The sequence below is a fragment of the Polyergus mexicanus genome, unplaced genomic scaffold (assembly GCF_030449975.1).
Source record: "Polyergus mexicanus isolate NDT 795.1 unplaced genomic scaffold, iyPolMexi1.0 SCAF_3, whole genome shotgun sequence".
NCBI classification, from domain to species: Eukaryota; Metazoa; Arthropoda; class Insecta; order Hymenoptera; family Formicidae; genus Polyergus; species Polyergus mexicanus.
Genome location: NW_027223323.1, coordinates 8,505,518 through 8,526,933, shown reverse-complemented (window position 1 = coordinate 8,526,933; position 21,416 = coordinate 8,505,518). Strand labels below are relative to the sequence as shown.

At 41.1% G+C, this 21,416-nt stretch overlaps 1 protein-coding gene across 1 annotated transcript in view; it reads right to left on the bottom strand.

Annotated features, from left to right (window-relative positions):
• The window catches only part of Mgl (low-density lipoprotein receptor-related protein megalin), a 37,235-nt gene that overhangs the window by 3,307 nt on the left and 12,512 nt on the right, over nucleotides 1–21,416 (bottom strand). The window contains exons 2-25 of the mRNA XM_070292820.1: nucleotides 19,328–19,444; nucleotides 16,447–16,578; nucleotides 14,722–14,976; nucleotides 14,190–14,444; nucleotides 13,839–13,955; nucleotides 12,893–13,749; nucleotides 12,109–12,610; nucleotides 11,166–11,919; nucleotides 10,255–10,971; nucleotides 8,760–10,116; nucleotides 8,474–8,675; nucleotides 7,401–8,400; nucleotides 6,624–7,272; nucleotides 5,328–6,501; nucleotides 4,834–5,254; nucleotides 4,321–4,529; nucleotides 3,654–4,043; nucleotides 2,866–3,433; nucleotides 2,387–2,630; nucleotides 1,698–2,311; nucleotides 1,320–1,612; nucleotides 691–1,208; nucleotides 353–590; nucleotides 26–280 (exon numbers count right to left, since the gene is read on the bottom strand). Of these exons, the coding sequence (XP_070148921.1) occupies nucleotides 26–280; nucleotides 353–590; nucleotides 691–1,208; nucleotides 1,320–1,612; nucleotides 1,698–2,311; nucleotides 2,387–2,630; nucleotides 2,866–3,433; nucleotides 3,654–4,043; nucleotides 4,321–4,529; nucleotides 4,834–5,254; nucleotides 5,328–6,501; nucleotides 6,624–7,272; nucleotides 7,401–8,400; nucleotides 8,474–8,675; nucleotides 8,760–10,116; nucleotides 10,255–10,971; nucleotides 11,166–11,919; nucleotides 12,109–12,610; nucleotides 12,893–13,749; nucleotides 13,839–13,955; nucleotides 14,190–14,444; nucleotides 14,722–14,976; nucleotides 16,447–16,578; nucleotides 19,328–19,444 (11,838 nt within the window). The remainder of the gene's footprint in view (nucleotides 1–25; nucleotides 281–352; nucleotides 591–690; nucleotides 1,209–1,319; nucleotides 1,613–1,697; nucleotides 2,312–2,386; nucleotides 2,631–2,865; nucleotides 3,434–3,653; nucleotides 4,044–4,320; nucleotides 4,530–4,833; nucleotides 5,255–5,327; nucleotides 6,502–6,623; nucleotides 7,273–7,400; nucleotides 8,401–8,473; nucleotides 8,676–8,759; nucleotides 10,117–10,254; nucleotides 10,972–11,165; nucleotides 11,920–12,108; nucleotides 12,611–12,892; nucleotides 13,750–13,838; nucleotides 13,956–14,189; nucleotides 14,445–14,721; nucleotides 14,977–16,446; nucleotides 16,579–19,327; nucleotides 19,445–21,416) is intronic.

Genomic DNA, 21,416 nt, shown 5'->3' with positions numbered 1-21,416 from the left:
GAATATATAAGCGAAGAGAACTTACGGCATCCCAATTCGTCTGACAAGTCACCGCAATCGTCCGCAAGATCACAGAGTCTTATACGATCGATGCATTTCTTATTCGCGCAAGTGTATTCTGAGATCGAATCGCACGGACGAGTCTGTTTCATACACATCGTCATGTTGTTCTCGTCGGACCCGTCGCCACAGTTGTCGATTCCGTCGCATAATTGGTACCTGGCAATACACTTGCGGTTGGCACATTGAAATCGTCTGTGCGTATCACACTCGAAATTCGCTGCACAATCGTAATATAGAGCATTAACTTCCTACTCCTATTACATAAAAAACTTATTAGTGATAAACTTACCACACATGGTTGGATTCTCGTCGGAATTATCACCGCAATCGTCAGTGCCATCGCAGATGTCGGTGAGTGAGACGCAAAGATTGTTGTTACATTCGAATCGGGATTGCGGACAATATTTTCCTCCAGGATATCTAGGCGGGCAACCGAGTTCGTCGCTCATATCGCGGCAATCTCGTGCTCCATCGCAACGAAGATACGGTGCAATGCAATGACCGCTTTTACATTGAAAGCTCTCGCTCTGCGAGATGAGAAATACAAGTGGTAATGTAAAAGAAATATATATTGCATCGTGATGTTATAACAAAATCGAGAATCGGTTCATCATTCCGTTTACATACCTTGCACACCCACCGATGACATTCCTCCTCGTCGCTATTATCGCCGCAGTCGTCTTCGGCGTCGCATCTCCATCTGGACGCGATGCACTTGCCGTTTCTACATTTGAACTCGGATTCGGAGCACTCGCGGTACCTATCCTTGCACATCATATCCGCCTCGTCGCTGCCGTCCCCACAATCGTCTGCGAAATCGCAGAGCCACTGTTTCGGCACGCACCGATTATTGGCGCACTTGAAGTCCATTTTGGGATCGCACTTTGGACAGTTCTCCGGACGCTCATCGGAACCATCGCGGCAGTCATCCTTGCCATCGCAAAACAACCACTTTGGAATGCATCGGTAGTTTGCATGTCCCGGGCAACGCTGCCATCCGGTCGTGCAATTCTTTTGACGGCACAGGTACGCTGGTTCGTCGCTATCATCTCCGCAGTCATTGTCAGAATCACACATCCATAGCTTGGGAATGCACTTACCATTCTTGCAACTGAACTCAGTGCTCGGGTCGCAGGTACGATTATCTGAAAGAGAATATAGTTGGCGTGAATTAAAATAAAAGCAAAAATAGATTAGATTATTCAGAATTCGCACATTTTACCTAAAACGCGAATACTACAAATTACTTTACTTACGACAAATAGCAGGATCCTCGTCGCTGCCGTCTTTACAGTCAGCGTCTCCATCGCATTTCCACGAGTCGTGTATGCAGCGACCGTTGGACTTGCACTTGAACTCGAGTTCTCCACATTCAAGTGTACACTTAGCTTCGTCGCTCTTATCTCCGCAATCGTCGACTCCGTCGCAGATCGTCACGCTCGGCGTACAATTTTTGTTTGCGCATTGGAACACGCTCGGTCGACAGTTTCTCGGCGGACAACTCGTCGACTCGTCGGAACCGTCTTTGCAATCCTTCTCTCCGTCGCATCTGTCATATAATTTTTATTTATTGTGTGATCCTCTCCTAAACTCTTTAAAAAATATCACGACTTAAATATATTTTAATATCTTACCTCCAATACCAAGGAATGCACTTCTCATCCGGTGGTCCACAACGATGCTGACCTGCGGTGCAGTTCGCTATACATGTCTTGTCGTCCTTATTGTTATCCAGGATGAATTGATTCGGACACTTGCATTTGTAGGAGGTGACACCAGGTTGACCATATCCTTCGAGTAGATACGAACTGGCGGGTGGTGCGATAAGACAGAGATGCGAGCAACCGCCGTTGTTCTCCGCGCAAGGATTATTGTAGGGCAACTGTCTGAGCGGATGATAGGCATGGATATCGTAGGGCCGATGTGTAGTGTTGCGCAGCACTTGTAAACGAGCGCCAGAGAACTTTTCTGCTCTGTTAATCGCTTTTAGATTCCAATCGGTCCAGTAAATGAAGTCGTCGAACACGGTGATGGCAAACACGTGCGGCACCGAAGAGCCAGACAGAACGATCCGTCGATTGTGGCCCTCGAGGTCGGCAAAGGCGATATAATCCAAATGTGCATCTGCCCAGAAAATGCGATCGGTGAAATAATCGATCGTCAACGCGTTCGGCCAAGCAATGTTATCCTCCCATGTCAGAATTCGAGTGAAGTTGCTACCGTCCATACCCATTTTACCAATATATGCCTGAAATTAAAAATACGATTATTATATAGAAGCTTCCTTTACGAAAAAGTTGAAGCGTTTGATATTATATCCAACCTGAAGATGCCAGGACGTGAAGTACAAATATCCAGTACCAGGATGAATTGCAATCGCGCGCGGATCCGCTATCCCAGAATGTAAAGTTTTCCTGTTGGTGCCGTCAAGTTCGGCAACATCTAGATGTTTCGCGTGACGATCCAACCAATATAATTTTCTACCAATCCAATCGATAGCGATTCCTTCCAGACCCAAACTATCATGACGGATGATGGGTTCTCTTTCGCCGCCGTTCACCGGTGCTCTAAATAAAAAGTATTTATTTTTATAAAAAGACAGCAAATACTTATCTTCAGGTTCAACTCTGCTAATTGTTAAGTTAGCTCTCTATTTGAGAATAATTTTCTAATAACTGAGTTTATTCTTATAAATGAATTATTTAGTATTAATTAAATTGCTTATACGAGAATAAATTCATTAGTAAAGACGTCTATCTTCGTGCACTATAAAACACTATTAAACAACAAAAGCACACATACCTGTATATCGTTTTCGCGGTAACATCGCAGAAATACAACATCTGCTGGGCGTAATCGGCGTCCAGTGCCACGACATTAATCAGATCCTGATGCATCAGGCTATAGTTGGATGCGTCGATCGACATGTTTCTGACGTAATATTTATTCGTGAATACGATCCATGGTTGAATGTTGTCTCTGCGCTTGCACGTATGCTCGTCGGCTTCTCTTTCGTACCAACGCTCGTTGCATTTGCAGTAATATCCGCCGGGCGTGTTCTCACATTGTTGACTGCACACTTGAGGCGTTTCGATGCATTCATCGATGTCATCGCAGGCCTTGCCATCGGCCAACAGTTTATAGCCTGGATTACACTCGCAGTAAAAACTGGTCGGTGTGTCGACACACTTATGTCCGCACTGATTAATCTCGACACGAGCGCACTCATCCATGTAGCAGTGCAGCGGCTCATCACTCTCATCGGCACAATCCGGTTCCTTATTGCATACCAGTTGCGAATCGATGCAATTACCGTTTGCACACATGAAATCTTTTGGATTCGGACACGTTGTGTTCTTTGCTCTAGACGCTAAAAGATGAGCAACAGCCACTTTTATCAATCTTTATCAATTTCAAGTTTTGCCTCGTCAAGAAGAAGATTGAGAGAATATGTTCATTTAAAATATTTGAATTTACCTAAGATTAAAAAATTTTTTTTTCTGACATGCACTTTAATTCAAAGAATTGATCATAATTCTCTCTCTTTTTTGTATGTTTTATGATACGTTAGTATTACAAACTATACTTACGACATTCTACTTCGTCCGAATGATCGCCGCAATCATCCTGGCCGTCGCAACGGAATTGCTTGCGTATGCATTTGAAGTTCTGACAAGTGAACTCTTGGCTATTACAGGGTTTATACTTGCAAGACTTGCCCTCGTCGCTGCCGTCGCCGCAATCATTATCATGATCGCATAGCCAGTTACGATTCAGACATCGCCCGTTATCACAGGTGAATTGATTCTCGGCGCAAGGAGTTGGCGGCGAGCAATGAAGCAAAGTCACATTCTCATCAGCCCCGTCAACACAATCCGGATCTCCATCGCACAGCCATTTCTTTGGGATGCATTGGGCGCGATTCCACATTTTGTTCGCGGTGCAAGTGAACTCCGTTTCTTCGTCGCATTTTCTGTCGTCTAAAAATTAAATTCACAATATAATAAAAGACACAACAAAAAATAATTTATGCTTATAATAATGCGAAAGATTGAATTGTTATAAATAAAATTAAGTCTTGAATAAATGAATCAATCAATTAATCAATCAAGGAGGAGAGAGAGAGAGAGAGAGAGAGAGAGAGAGAGAGAGAGAGAGAGAGAGAGTGAGAGAGTGAGTGAGTGAGTGAGTGAGTGAATGAGTGAGTAAGTGAGTGAGAGAGAGAGAGAGAGAGAGAGAGCAAATCATAAAAATTACTGCATTGATGACGCTCATCTTCATCGGAGTTATCCAGACAATCGTTGTCTCCATCGCAGATGTAAATTCTAGGAATACAGTTGCCGTTATCACAAGTGAACAAATCGCCGAAACATGTTCTACCCTCGGATTGGCAGTAACCGGGAGGTTCGTCACTTCCGTCCAAACAATCATCATCTCCGTCGCAATACCAAGTAGCTGGGATGCATCTACATATAACGAACAATACGTTTTCTATATTAAGACTTCTTAAAACGCGATCTATAATCCGCGAAAAAATTCAAGACAAAATTCTATTTATAACTTTATGCATTACATGTTTTAATATATACATATATGTATCGATATATATTTTAATATTCTATATTTTATATATGATATATAAAATTTATAAATAAAATTTATTGCCAATTATAAATTGTCTAAAGCAAACTTTATTATAATTTTTCACACATTTTTGAAAAAATATATCTAGTTATTAAAATTATCGATCAATCAAATGCAAAACTTTACCTGTGATTAGGACATCGGAAGCTGTTTTGTGGGCAAGTTCTCTGGGCGCAATGAATCGGATTCTCATCGCTATTGTCACCGCAATCGTTATCGCCGTCGCACAACCAGTAAGGCTCCACGCAGATGTTTGTCTTTTCGCATTTGAGATGATTTAACGGGCATGTAGTGTTGCGAGGACAGCGCTCGTGTGTCTCATCGGAAGTGAAATTGTCTTTGCAATCGTTGATGCCGTTGCACACCTGAGACTGTGGTATGCATCGAAAATTGGCACAGGTGAATTCGCCCGCTGCGCAGGGTGGGTAGACGCATCCCTCCTCGTCGCTACCGTCCCGGCAATCATTTTCGTGATCGCACTTCCACGTTTTGAAGATGCATCGGCCGTTGTTGCAGCGGAATTCGTTTGGACTACATGAATGATAAGCTAAAACATGCAAATTCTCTTTCAATAAACTATATCATAGAAAATATTCGCATTAAATTTCCGTCATACTCACAGCAGTATCTGGTGTTCTCATCGGAGCCGTCGCCGCAATCGTCGTCGCCGTCGCATGCCCACATTCTAGAAATGCATCTACCGTTTCTACAAGCAAACTTACTGACGTCGCAGGTAACATTTTTTGACACACACATTCTATCTTCGTTCACAAGCCTGCTGTTATCATCGCACTTGCACTCCGCGGAGCCGTTATAGCTCGGATGGCAGGACTGATCACAACCACCCTTATTAATTTTGCAAGGATTAACGGTGCATTGCTGCCTGGTCGGAGAAAAAATGTGAAGATCACGCGGGGAGTCCTCCAACCGCTTTACCAGTTCAATTTTGTCGGCTCCCGTGTATTTCTCCGCTCGATAGACTCCGCGAAGCTGAAGATCCGTCCAATAGATGTGTTCCCTGAAGACAGTAATAGCGAAGGGATATATGGTAGCGCTGATAAGAATTTTCCTGTTGTTGCCTTCGAGATCGGACCGCTCGATCTTCTCACGCACGGCATCGGTCCAATATAGCATCCGATCATCATAATCGATCGCCAGACCACTGGGCTGCGAAAGATCCTTATCAATGATGGCGCGTTTCAGCGATCCCGCCATAGTAGCTTTGAAAATCTTTCCGGATGTCCCGAAACGACCCCAATCCGTAAAGTAGAGAGAACCGTTGCATGGGTCGACGACGATAGCGCGTGGCCGGTCCACGCGTGCAATCATCACCAAATTAGACCCGTCAAGATCCATCGCGTAGATGCTATTGTTGGAAGAATCCGTCCAGTATACTTTCTTCTGAGTCCAGTCATACGAGATGCCTTCAGGGTTAATTCCTTTGCTGATTAATGTATGTAAATCGGAGGAAGATGGTTGATCCGAAGATATCCACGCGATCTTCGCCCAAGGACGGATCTGAGTAAACAGTAGCTTTTTATCTTCGTAGTCAAAGTCCACTCCGACTACATTTGTCAAATTTCCAACAGGCATAAAAGGCATATTGGTATTGTGCGGATCGATATTGATAGAGCGAATCTCAGTTCGTGTAGCAAATATCAAATATTCTTTGACATTTTCGCAAGTGCTATTATCGACAGGCGAGAGTTTACCCACTGCGCAGTCGCAAGTAAATGATATGGGATTGTCCTTCGGGAAAGCGAAGCATAGTTGAGAGCATCCGCCGTTTGGTACCTGAGATAAAAATTAATTCTGTTAGTTTTTTTAATAAAAATATAATTTTAATTTTATTTTAAAGAAGTTTCGCTTCTCTCTAAATAAAAAAATACATGTAAAATTGCAATTTATTTCAATACCGGTGAGCAAGGATTCGTAGGATCCGATGGTTGGCTGCTTTGATCAAAGATAGCGATATCCCTGAGCTTCTGCAGATTCGTCCTGACAGAAATTGGAAAACTGGTGTTGCCCTTCAGTTTGCTCGCCTTGAAAACGGTAGCCAAATTTCGATCTACCCAAAAGACATCGCCGCCGAAAATAGCAACGCCCATCGGATTCGGAAGATTCCTACGGATGATTTCTCGGTTTCCGCCAGTATAAGACACTTTCTGAATAGTGTCCAATTTCGAGTCTACCCAATAAATATCGTGCGTGGCAAGATCGATCGTCAAATCACGCGGTGTGCTAATACCGGACGTCACGATGGGGGACCAATTGCTACCATCGAGGAATGCCTTGCCTATTCGAGGATATTGCCCATAATCGATCCAATACAAATATCGTTTGATTGGATTCACAGCCAGCTCTCGAGGAGAGTCAGTAGTCGTCTTTACGAGAACTTTTCGATTGGAACCATCCAACCTGCAGACCTCTACGTAGTTATCATGAGGAAAGACATTGGCAAAATATAAGTTTCCTGCGACCCAATCCACGGCTAGACCGCGGATTCCATTGGAACCAATTCCTTGTTTAATTATCTGTTGCAACTCCGTACCATTGGGCCGTATTCTAAAATGCAAATAAAAAATGGATAGTACATTTAGTTGTTATATTAAATATCTTTATAGAAAAATTGTGTAAATCAAAAAATTTATATATCAGAATATTTGCAAAAATAGATAATAGCATTGTCTTACCTAAAGATGCCGTTCCAAATGCCTCGATTAAATTCCACCCAATATATCCAATTGCCCGCGTAATGTATGTCTACGTGTAAAATATGATGGCCAATTCCAGCGATGGGTATCATGGCCTCTTTGAAGTCCTTGAGACTGTAACCTCTGGCGACATCCAACTGAGTTACTACCGCGAATGTCTTATAAGGTTCGCAATTGATTTCGGAGACCTTTCTATAATCCATCCCGCAAGCACAAACACGAGTACCTCCAGATGCAGGCAAGCAAAGTTGCTCGCATCCGCCGTTGTTGATAAGACAAGGATGAGCTCCAGTGGCACGTTTCTTATAAATGGTTAAGGTACGAAGCTCAGAATCGTTATCGATGATAGTGACCGGATTATCGCCGTTAGGTAGATCCACACGTTCGATCTTCTCATGCTGCGGGTCCAAATAATACAGACGAGATTCGTGGACGGCTAACGCCTTGGGCAATGCTATGTTATTCGCGGCGGTAAGAATGGTGCGGACGTTCAAACCGTCCGTCGACATGGCTTTGATGAAAGCCGGATTTTGAGAGGAAAAGTACAGCGTTTTGCTAGGAATATCAATAGTGAGGGCTTCAGGACGCTCCAATTTTTCTATGAGAATCAATGGATTACTGCCATCCATATTCACCCGTCCAATCTTCTGCGGCACTCCGAAGCCTCCCTCGTCCGCCCAAAACACTTGCCCGTCAATGGGGTCCACACACATCGCTTTTGGTTTAGACACCGACGTCCTGTTGCCGTCATTCGCCAAAACAATTGTACGGAATCGCGTCTTGCCGTCCAGTTTGATAGCCTCGATGTTAGAAGCAAACTTATTGCCGATAAACATATTGCGACCGAGCCAATCTAACGCCATGGTGGAGGGCGAACCGACAATACCAGTATCGCCGAAGGGATTGGGAAACTCGGTTCGATTACCACCTTTGAATGGGATGGTATAAATTGTACCATTTTCGCTGTCATCGTCCTTACCTGAGATTATTAAAATATAATTAATAAAATAATTAATAAAAATAAGAATTAATAAAAAATAAAATATAAATACCTTGCAGCCAATAAATGATACGCTCTTTTCTATCATAATCGATAAACCTTCCGCCTTCCACGCCAACAATAGGCGTAATATATCCAGTTTTACTTTCTCGGGGTGTCAAGGAAACGTCAACGACTTGAGAGCCCCGAAGAACCATCAAGTATGGCGTCTCCTCTTCCATGCAGCGTCCCTCAGATAATAATTTGAATCCAATCTAGAATAAATAGGATGAGAAAAAAATTTTATATGCTTCAAATGTAGATGATATTTAAGAATCTCTTATATAATAACTGCTTACCTGGCATTTGCAATTATAGCCCATTGGATTACTGGGCGATAGAAGGCATAAATGTTCACAAGACGCGTTAGCACAAGGATTCACAGTGATAGGCTGTAATACTGGATGATGTACGTGGATGGAAAGTGGTTGTGAGATTAGATGCGAAACCACCATTTGATTAGAACCTTTAAATTTATGCGCAGAAAGCACACGATTGAGCTGTCTATCGGTCCAATACATAGTATCCTCGAAGAGTGTAAGCGAATGAGGATGCAATAAATAATGCGAGCTAGCTAGAACTTGAATCCTCTTGCTGCCGTCGTAAAGACAAGTATCAATAAAGTCTAATTTGCTATCCGCGAAATATATTCTACGATTTGCAATATCTAACGCCAGACCGTTAGGCCAATAAATCTTCGTGCTGATGATGGTTGATCGATTAGTTCCGTCCATTCCAATTCTTTCGATTCTAGGATTCTCACCCCAATCGGTCCAAAAGAGCCATTTTGCACCTGGACTAGGATCTAAACACATTCCACGCGGTTGCGTGATATTCTCCTTAACAAGAATCATCCTTCCAACTCCAGTCTCCTTAGCTACTTCGATCGTATTCAGCTTTGAGTCTAACCAATACAGATTTTGACCTATCCAGTCGTACGCGAGACCTTCCACTAAATCTAAACCAGTACTGATGATATCTTGAGGATCGCTACCACGATCCAGTCGCGAAATCCGCTTCAATTTCATGTCGGACCAGAAAATGGTGCCAGTATGCATATTACTGGCAGTCGCTACAACATTCTCCACGTTAATAGGAACTCGTTCCAATGCTTGATCCTGAAGATCAGCCACCAAAATAGTATGTCTATTGGAAATAATCAAGAACGCCGCACTGTGATTGTATGCTTTGCACGTATGCTTATCTTTCTGTAACGTGTAACCGTCCACACAATTACAATAGTAGCTACCCTTAGTGTTCACGCAGATTTGCGAACATTTTCCCGGCGTCTCGCATTCGTTCATGTCCTGACATGAGTAGCCGTCAATGAGTTCTTCGCCAGCCGGACAAACACATTGCGCTCCGAGCGGAGTCCGGATGCAGTCGTTACTGCATAATCCACCTTGATGAATGCATTCGGCAAGATCACAACCGGGTCCTTCGTCCGCTCCATTAGGGCAATCTAATTTGCCATCGCATACGCTGGTCACATTTACACAGAGATTTGTCACGTTCGGACATCTCCACTGTTGAGATTCGCATTTGAATGCGGGAGGACCGCATGCATGTAGTTCGGTGTCCTCGTCGGAACCATCCCCGCAGTCGTCCTTACCATCACAAATATACGCTTTGAATACGCATCTCTCGTTCTGGCATCTGTGAGACACTCAATCCAATTAGATTAATTTAAATCAATCGAATTGGGCAAAAATAAAATGTACATTTTTTAAATTTTCATTACTCAAGTTCTCTAAGAGTAAAAATGTAAAAATTTAATTAAGAAATACAACAAACCTAAAGAATCCTGTCTGGCAGTCGACCTTTCCGCATGACTCTGGTTCGTCGGACTTGTCCGGGCAATCCGCAGTACCGTCACAGTACCAACTCCTCGGTATACAAATTGCAGAACTGACACATCGGAATTGCTTATCGACGTTGCATTGATCCGGTGCTAGTGACGGACAGCCTACTTCATCCGAACCATCGTTGCAATCACTAATACCGTCACACTTATACGACGCTAAAACGCACATCTTTTGATCCGCGCATGTAAACTGCGTACTGAGACAGGTAACCGGTGGGCAATCCATCTCGTCCTGTTGATCGAAGCAATCACTATCGCCGTCGCACACCCAGGACTGTGGTATACAATGGCCGGAACGCGGACAAGTAAATTGAAAGTACGAGCAAGTCTTTGTTGCGCAGAATTCGCCCTCGTCGGAGCTGTCGCCGCAATCGTTCTCAGAATCACACTTCCAAGTCGCAGGGATACAACGGTTGTTGGCGCAGGCGAATTGATTAACGCTACAAGTAACATTAGGACAGCCCATCTCATCACTATAATCGCCACAATCGTTTTCGGTATCACAATGGAATGTCATCGGTACGCAACGACCGGATTTACATTGAAACTCGTTAGCGCTACACGTCGGTTTTGTGCAGTTTTGCATTTCATCGCTGTTGTCTAAACAATCATTCTCACCATCACACACCCAAGACTTTGGAACACACCTAGAAACAGATCAGTTAAGAATTAAAATGTCAAAAGTTGTTGCAATTATATATTTCTTGAATTGAATTAAATTTACAAAACTTTAATTTTCTCTTTCTTTCAAGAAGTTTGTTACGAACTAATTGATACGAGAGTGAAAGTAATTAATCTCAATTATCAATTCTAGAAGTACATCTACATATTGTTATATTACCTCTGATTTGCACAAGTAAAATCCCAAGTATGAGGACAAGCCTGCACAGCTGGTTCTCCATCAGGATCCGCAGCGCAACTTTTGCCATCGTCCTGAAGACGCTCTCCGTAGGGACATCCGCATACTTGAATAAGTCTCGGTGCGGATTGTATGCCAGGGAATGAGATAATATCGGAGTGTGAGGAGTTATCCGGAATAGCGAAACAAAGCTTTTCGCAACCACCATTATAAATGGTGCAAGGATGATTAACTTTCATTATTTGAATCTCGCGACTGAAGACTTTTACGCCGTAAAGCCTGTTGGTAGCGGGTTCGCGTACCAAGATAGCCTCTTGCTCGCCGGTTTCTTTATGCAGTCGGATAATGGCATCGAGACGCCAATCGGTGATGTACATCCAATCCTCGTGGATGGCGATGGAAAACGGATGTCGTATCAATCTGGAATTCACCGTACGTACGTCCGTGCCGTCCAGGTTCGAGTGCTGTACGTGATCTAAGAGGGCGTCGCACCAATACAATCGATCTTTGTTAAAGTCAATTGCCAGTCCATTCGGCCAACCAAGGGTCAGATTCCTAAAAACGATCAGGTTGGAACCATCAGCGTGAGCTCGGCTAATGTTAGCCGGACGGTCCCATTCAGAAAAAAAGATGTAACCGTGATTTGGATGAATCACGATCGCGCGAGGGCGTTTAAGATTTTTCAACAGCGTTCGCCGATATGTGACGTTCCGAGTGCTCAGTACATTTAGCGTACCTGTAAAAAATAAAAAATACCAATCAGCTAAATATAAATCTTACTTCTTATAATCTCTCTATTGATTATCGAAAATTGATATGACAAATTAATTCAACTTGAAAATTAATAAAATTGAAGATTTGAATAAATTGAGGATTTAATAATTTAAAAATTTGAAGATTTAATAAAGCTTTGTCATCAACGAACCTTTACGCGAATCGATATAATACAAGTTTTTTGCAGCCCAGTCGACCGCAAGTCCTTCAACCCCTTCGTTTTGGCTAGCCAAAACAATTTCTCGTCCGGTTGCGTTCTGATGTACCCTATATATGACATCCTGAAGAACATCGCTGTAATATATGTATTGATCGTGCGCATCATAATCCAATCCAACGAATCGTGCCCGTCTGGATACCACTGGTAGGATGGCGTCGCTAAAACCTTCCATTACGGGATTTAGTATGCGGCCTTTAATAAATCTCTGCTGGGAATACATGAGGAACTCTTGCACTAGATTGCAATTTCTCATGTCGCTTGCCAATCGCCATCCAATGTGGCAGGCGCAGCGATAACCTAATCGATTGCTTTGATCGCTCGAGGCGGTAACGATGCACATGTGCTGACAACCACCGTTGTTATTGCCGCAAGGATTGGAAACGCTGGGTTGCAAGAGCGGATGCAAGGCTTTTATAGCTTTGGCGTCGCGTACCTGAAGAGAGATTATTTATTATTATATTAAACACTGCAATATAAATATGAGTTCTTCGAATCTTTTATCCCACTTAAAAAAAAAAGAATAATAATAACTATTAATGTAATAAATATTTGATCATCAACAATTAATTCAAGAGAGAATTCATTAGTCGAATAGCGTTAAAATCAAATTGACTTTCACTTGCATTTTGCTGCTAAAGCATATGCTAAATACTTTCATACACAATACGCACACGCGCATAAGTTAAATTTATGGAATTATTTATCATTTTTGTACCTTAAATACGCTTTGGATAGAATAATCTCCCTGAGTCTTATCGACGCTCATGACGGCTTGTTTGGTGCCGTCTGTCCAAAATATTCTGTTCTCGAAGAGGGTAAGTCTAATTGGGGATGGCACTTGTAAACCTCTGAGAATCATAACCCTATGGCGACCTCTGTAGTCCGCCGTCTCGATGTAATCCAGTAGAGAGTCACACCAATAAATCCTCTTAGCGATGATATCCACGGCCACACCGGAGACCTTGTAAGCCGCTTCAGAAACAACAGGAAATGCATTAGTACCGTCCATGTTAGTACGCAGAACTTGCTTGCTATCAGCGATGAACATGAGGCCCCTCGTGGGATCAAGCGCGATGTCGGCCGGACTGGTGAGATTGGAACCCACAACGATTCCATGATAACGTCCATTCAACTCGAAAACGTCTACTTTTTGCACTATGGAATCTGCCACGTAAAGTTTATCGCCAATCCAATCTACCGCGATGGACACGGGTCCCCAGGAACCCGCCATGCTAATGTCCACTTTAGGTGCCTCGACGCCGAGGTTGAAAGATTCCGAGTGCACCTTTCGCGTCTTCATGTCGCTCCAGAAGAGCAAATTTCGCGAGTAAAGATAATCTACTCCACTGGCGCCGGTGGTGTTCGCGATTATCCTGCGATCCTCGCTAGTCGCGCTCAATCGCCATATCGCGCGATCCTGAGCGAGCAGAAGTTCCAAGACAGAGATGTTCTGAGCGCGACACTTGTTGCGTCCGTGAAGAATGTAACCGGGCGCGCAGTGACATATGTACGAACCATCCGTGTTCTCGCACAGCTGTTCGCAGAAGCCCCACTCGGAGCATTCGTCTCGATCTGAAGACAGAAAAATACGGGGGATAGATTTTAATTTGCTGAATAAATTTTTGTACGCAAATTTTTTTCTTACAAGTTAAATAACTTACCGATGCACATTCGTGAATCGTTGGCTAGGATTCTTCCCTCGGGACAATAACAAGCCCCTCCATTGAGAGACGCTTGACATTTATGTTGACAACCAAGTGAACCGCACATACTCGTCGCTATACGATAAAGAAACTTCGTGTTTTTTAATTTGTTTCCATATTGTTAATGCCCATTAATTGCTCTTCGCATAATTATTACGCGAATAAGCCTTATATAACTACTAATGATCGCTAGTATTATCGAGAAAAAAAAAAGAGTCTCTTTTAGATCATACGTATGTGATTCTTTTATATTGGTGTTTCATGTACTTAATATCGGCAATAAAACAAGAGATGCATAAATACACTTACAACATGCTGCTTCCTCATCCGCTCCATCCTCGCAGTCTTGCTTTTCATCGCACAGTTGAGATCGATTGATACATAATGGCTTTCCATCTGGGGCACCTTTTGGACACATAAACTTGTTTCCTGGGCAAACTGTCACTGTGCAAGACTTCTCGTCAGAATCATCTTGGCAATCTTTGTAACCATCACATTGATATGCTATGGGAATGCAGAGTGCATTGGCGCATCGAAACTGGTCACTGGTGCAGGGCGGAAAATCTGTGAATCATCAAAGATCCTGATTGATGATCGATTTAGAAAAATTGTCGCGACTTGAACTTTAATTCCGCAAACAATTGTATATCCGTTAAAAAAATATCCGGATATGATTCTTTCTCAACATAATTAAAAAAAAAAAAAAAACTGAAAGAAGAATAAAAATGGAATATAAATAGCGTATCGAAATTTTGTGAAACTTGGAAGTAAGAATAATGACGTGCTAAAGGAGCAAATCACACGAATGGGGAAAAAAAAAAAAAAAACCCAGCTAACTCACTGCAGTGTTCCTCGTCGCTGTTGTCACCGCAGTCGTCCCGGTGATTGCACCTCATGTTCTGCTCGATGCAGCGTTGCGTGGTGTTACACCTGAATTGATCCAACCGGCAGGCCGGTTTCATGTTGTTATCGCATCTCTCCTCGTCCCTGCCGTTCCGGCAGTCCAGGTAACCGTCGCACTTCTTCTCTTTGGGTATGCAAAGTTCCGGGGTAGTTCCGACGCATCTGAAATCGTCCAGCTGGCACTTTCTGTACACTGCAACACATACCGGATTCTTGCCATTTCTTTGTCTTTCATATAAAAAAAAATGCTATTATATAAATCAATGTAATTTTGTCTAATGCTTATATAAAAGAGTTGAGAAATAAATAGCTTTAAGTTTTTTCAAGATTTGGTCTATGAAAGAAATTATTTTCCGAATCTGTGGAGAATTGAAGAAGATTAATGTCTTTTTCGCAGCATATACGATAAAGGCATCTTCGCCAGCGGCGCCGCTTGAAAATGCAAAACGTGACAAGCGAAGCGCACGTGTTACTTTTACATAACGTAACGTCAAAAGCCCGATCTTGAGTCGATCACGCTTCTGGGGTCCGACCAGAGTTTCGCGTGATAATTCGCATTAACTACGAACCATAATGCGCGACCGTATCACGATGTATCACCTGTTGCGACACGCTCGCACCGCTGATAAACGCACGAAAAACGAGCCCGATAATTCGGAACGTGACTTTCCTCGCTTACCTCGTGCGATATTAAGATAAGAATGGCGAGAAAAATAAGAGGAACGAAGCTTGCGAATTTTTTAAATCACGGTGGAGTTATTACAGTTACGGAACGTCTTGATGAAAAAAAAATATTGCCTCTCCATTCTTTTCAAAAACTTCAAATGTCATTCTATGAAATAATGGAGAAATAATTACGATAATAACTGAGATATAATTTAAAAATGCACGCTCTTACATTTTTTTTTAGAATATTGCAACGCATGCATTGAGAAAGAGAGAGAGAGAGAGAGCGATACGAGAAGCGACTTGTCAGCAGCGCGCAAGTAAAATGTTTTTAAATCTCTATCATCATTTTCACAATCTCACGCCGGCGCTGATAATTTGGTGATTCTAACACGAAGAAGAATCTGTCTAATCGCTACGTAGCAGCTATTTAGCCATGCTCCTATGCGAGCGGCCTTGTCAGCGTCGATAATATTATCATGTCATGTTTCTCGACACAGCAATAATTGATAATGTCTCTGAAAGAACGCGATCGATATTCACGAGATCACTCAATCGTCAATAAGTGAATTTCTTTGCACGCTTCCGTTTATATTGTAGATCTAAAAAAGAGAAAAATATATATAGTTTTGCACAAAGTTATTCGTAAAATAATCGATCGTACCACGCGCTATATCGCGACGAATTTTATTTCCGATTTTTGCACATCGTTTTCGATTGACAGACAAATCATATTTTAATTCAATGCTCTTGGAAAAAATTCCATAAATGTTTTCTAAGAATAAATTTACCTTATAAGTGTCGTTAATTTTATTGTGATTTTCGAGGAAGTTACTTAATTTTACGAAGACTCGAAGACTCGTATCGCAGTTGTGTATGTTTTTATAGGAGCGTAATTTTTGCCGAGATTTTTCCACGATTGATCCGATTATCACGATGCGATAAAAATAAACGGAAAGGATTAACGTCGACAAGGATAATTGCAAATTATACTCACTGCAGCCGTCCTCGTCGGTGCCGTCGACACAATCGACGGTCATGTCACATCGTTGATGCGGAGGTATGCAGTATGTCTTGTTGAAAGTGTACTGGCCACATGTAATCTGGCCAATCTCGCAATCGGGCGGCGCTGAAACCCAAGATTAAGAAATTAATAGAATCTAAATTAATAGTAATCTGTGCCTGCGATAATAAGAATGTCAAATATTAGGATGATTGAATCTGTCAATTTTTAATGTGATAAATTGATTTGGAGTTATTTTGAGTCTCAAACTATTTTCATTTAATTAATTCAATATTTGCACACAATGGCTGTCTTAATTACTATAACTGTTCGTACGTTGAATTATTTAATTTCTTTCAGACACCCGAAATATATCTCTAACAATTCCTATTGTCTTCAACCTGATCAGAGATTCGTGATATTTCGCAGACGTGAAAGAGGGAGCTTCCTCGTTGAATATTTATCAGCGTAGTATTCCTTTATCCGCGTAAAAAGCCAGTGTAAAAAGATGTTCGCAGGTACTGTGTATCACAAACTGCTGCTGCAAAATTCCAGCAACAGCAATGTACGAAGATTCGTTCGTGCAACGGGAGAGCGCAACAGATCGCACCGGTGCTATAATTGCACCGGCATAAAATCAGCCGGCCGTCGTCGATTCGTCGAGCGATTGAGGGAAGCTCCCCCGATCGTTTATTACCGGATGGTCCGACAATCGCCACCGGGATCCGATCGCTCCAATTCTACTTCTTTTCCAAATATCAACGTAAGAATATTTTTCAAGACACTTTCCTTCTTGTATCTTCAGACAGAATTTTTTATAAAATTATGAATTAGAAACTTTGTCCTCCCCGCTATTGCTCTCTAAACCTTTCGAAAAATTCATATCTATTTATCAAGAGAGTTTCGAGATATTGAAGTAAATTCTGGCTGAAAAAAAGAAGAAACGAGATTCGTGCAACAGATTAAAGCGATCGGAAAGGAGATACATATACAATATATTGAGCAAAGTCTAGTTCGCGAGATTGGAACCGATTCCGCGCAAAACGAGATACAATCGTGCCAGTGGGTCCGTTTCATCGAATGACACGCGGTACTTCAAGCACGCCGTTCTCGAAAGAGGGTCATAGCCTTGCTTCCGGTTTAGCGTTGTCACCCGCATAACAAACGGCCGCTGCTTCGTTTCGCGATCTAGGAAGAGGAGAAAATTTCGAGGAGAAAGAAAAATTCTGGCCAATATCTTTTGTTCGTAACAAAAAATTTTTTGAGTCTAAAAAGAATATATATTCGTAAAATCCACGCAATCTAAGAAGACGCATTAGAAAGCTGAAGTTCAATACCTTAGGATTAAAGATTTCCCTTTGGAGAATAATTTTTTTAGAGATCATATATCCCTCGCGTTATTTCTTATAAGCTATTCCCAAAGGGATACTTTAAAGCTTCTCCTGTTTTGAACAAATGAGATATTTTCCTTCCTTCCGCTTCCCAAGTCCCCAAATGACATTGGGTTCATCCTTGTTTGCGCAGAAGAATAATGCAACGCACAAATTGCATTACGCTTCCTGCAACGTAAATCCGACGATAAGGAGCTCAATCACAAAAAGCGATCACGTAATCGGCCACATGGAAAAAAATACGCTGGACAAAGAGACTGAGCACTTCCGAGAGGAAACCTCGGATTTTCGTCGAGGCACTTCCGGCACGCGAGAGATTCACTGTAAGCCGTATACAGTTCGAGTCGAGTTTATTCCGTTCGTTGGAACGAGTCGACGGGCAAACAGGAAGAGCGCGCTCAAAAATGCGGCTCGCATCAAGGCCGCGATGACATATATGTATAACTATTTTAAAATCGAATTCAACGGTTCGGAACAAAATTCGCCCCCTCAAAAAATCGCGAGGCATCCTACAAAATCTGTATAATAACGTCAGACTATTCGCACGATTCGGTTTCCGCCTGAATTTTTAATTAAGGTTCGAGATGCAATTTTTTTCGACGGTGACATCAAAATTCTTAACGACCTTAATTTATGGCGATACGATATAAATTACGTGAAAAAAAAAATATACATTTTTTTTTTCACGCGTGTGTCCCTCCTCGGGATATCCACAGGCCGTAACGCCATTAAATACAATACTTGACGGCCGGGAATACTGAATGAAGGCGATGGCTTCATTCTGAAAGTTCTTTCACCGCGAACCGAGTAATGGGGGCAGCGAGCGATCGAGAATTATACACACACGCATCCCTCTTTATTATTACTTAACGAAGCACTTCATCATTAATTATTCATCAGCGCAAGTAGTGGAGCATTCTTTTCGATTAAATTGCGCGTTCGAAGACATGCTCCAATTTCCTCAAAAATCTAGTCGCTCTTTACAAACTATGTATTTATCGATATTATGGGAGAATATGATGTAATTTAAAATAAAATTAAATATAATAATATAACGATAATAAAGTATGACGAATCTTTTATCATCAAAGAATATCGAGAGCGGAGTTTTCCTCGCGTCAAAACAGGATGCATCATAATAATTCTCATCTATGTGACAAAGTAGTAATTTATAAAACGACTCACTTAATTTATGCAAATTGCAAACTCGGCTATAAAGTGTTATGTTTCTCAAAGCATTTTCTTCTAGACTAATACTTCGTGAATCGATTTCAATCGCACAAAAACGTATTATCTGGAAGACCGACTGAGAGATTCTCTGAGAGATTCATATCTACTGTTACACGTTGTGCGGTATTTCCAATGTAACTCGAGTCGTAACAACGCAACTAATAATCCTGGAATCACCGCGAGGCGTAATAAAAATTATGTTTAATTCTGGCTATTTTAAGGTCGACGACAAGGGAAGAGATTCCGATACTTACGACACGACTGCATTTCATCGCTATTGTCGTCGCAGTCCCCGCGATAATCGCACACGAGGATCGATTGTATGCATCTGCCGTCGTTGCACCTGAACATGTTATTCCCGCAGCCATCGCCTGTAACAGAAAGCATAGTGCATGAAGGGATCGGCCGAGAAGCAATATTGCTGCCGTGATAGGTGAAAGGTTCAATGCCTGCCGCCGGAGAATTGCCATCGTTTCTAGGTGTAACCGCAGGATAGAATTAGAAGGCAGAATTCCTCGATTGGCCCGAGAGAATCCTCAGACCCAATGAACTTTTGCATATTTCGTCACCTCGATTGTTCGCGGTATCATAAGATACCAGAGGGAAATTGAATCTCGTGTTACGGCAAGAAACCCCGCAAGTGAAGTTTGAATCCCGAAATCTCGCTGAATACGTGTAGTGTAAAATAATTTTTTTTTTTTTTCCAAGTGACTTTTTCAATCGAAAACTATACAAAATGAACAACTTTTCGTTCGAACTAATAATCGATGCTAGAATAGTAAAATCTGAATCTATATTTAATTTCGCATAGTATAAACTGTACTTTAACAGAATTTAAATTAATATTTATAATTAACTATATGTAAAGGTATAGAATGTGTAAAAAAATAATTTCTATCGAGATTAAGAATATAAAAATTAATTTAAAATTAAAATATAATATTAATTATATAATTATTAAAATATATATGAAGAATTTTAAGAAAATTTTAAATTTGAATTTTATTCGGTAGAAAAAATTCCAAACATAATACGATGATGCTTTAAAATAAAACGATCTGAAATTTGCTACGCAGCATTCGCGAGACGAGATAAGAAAAGACGCGATAAGAAGCTGATGCGCTTCGTCTCTCAGCATTTGTTTACAGGTGGCTTTTGTCTATCTTTTGACTAATGAGGGATCATTTGCATAACGACGCGGAATTTTTTACGAATATCGTTATGCAAATACGTCGCCGTTGATATTCGAATAGCATCATCGTGCAACTCGATCCATCGTTTGAATTATTAGCATTGATAAAAAAAAAAAAAAAAAAAAGAGCCTCTCTCTTTAACGAGATGATTATTTAAAAACGAAGTAAACAAAAGATAATTTCCATTCTTCTAAGAATTCTCTTGTATTATGCGATGCGCATTAACATTCTCTAATAATAAAAATCAAGGACGATTATTTTGAGAATTAAAAAAAAAAACAACTCGATTTTCTAAATATTATCTATTCTAAATACTATCATCTGAAGCAATGTTTAGCAAGAGTTTCGAAAGGAACAATTATCGAAATATTTTTTATATTCTAAAAATATAATCTCGAAAAAAATAAATAAATAATGCAGTTACAATAATTCTAATTCTCTGAGAATATAACTATAAAATAATACACACACACTGAACCATTATAAAATATCTCAATAACTACGATTAAAATATCTAATAAATGGAGAAAATTATATTTTCTAATTTTTTTTATGAAAATGTGAGACTCCGGGAGATTTACATCCATTGTCTTAATTTTTCCCGTTCATTAACGTTCTAAATAAAGAAGGATAATTTCCAAGTGTATCCTCATGGAGAGTTAATGAGCTTTCCTTGTATGTATGTGTGACTCGCATTTATATTATATATCGTGCGTTTCCAAGCTTATACATATTTCGCGTTTTGAAAGGGAATATAATCTCTCTTCTCTTAAAAGGATCTATTCGCAATGGCAATCACGGCCCGTTTACGGAGACTTTCCCGTCGCGGCAGGATCCTTGATACATTGTCCTTGGACGAGAAAACGATCCTGCCATCGCCGTGCAATCGTCGGGATTAATGTTAAAATGAAAAAAAAAAAAAAGAAAAAACTGTTACGCTCGCTCTCTCGCGCGATATACGTAGATAGAAAATGTCACGCGCGTCTTTTGAAGTACGAATATCCTTGTACGTATTCGTTAATACAATATAAATGTAAAAATGTATAAATAATAGAAAATAATATAATATAATACTTTTTAACGATTTTTTCAAGATTATATTTGTCAATATAACGTTATTCGGGAAAGATTCGTGTAATTCTCCGAAATT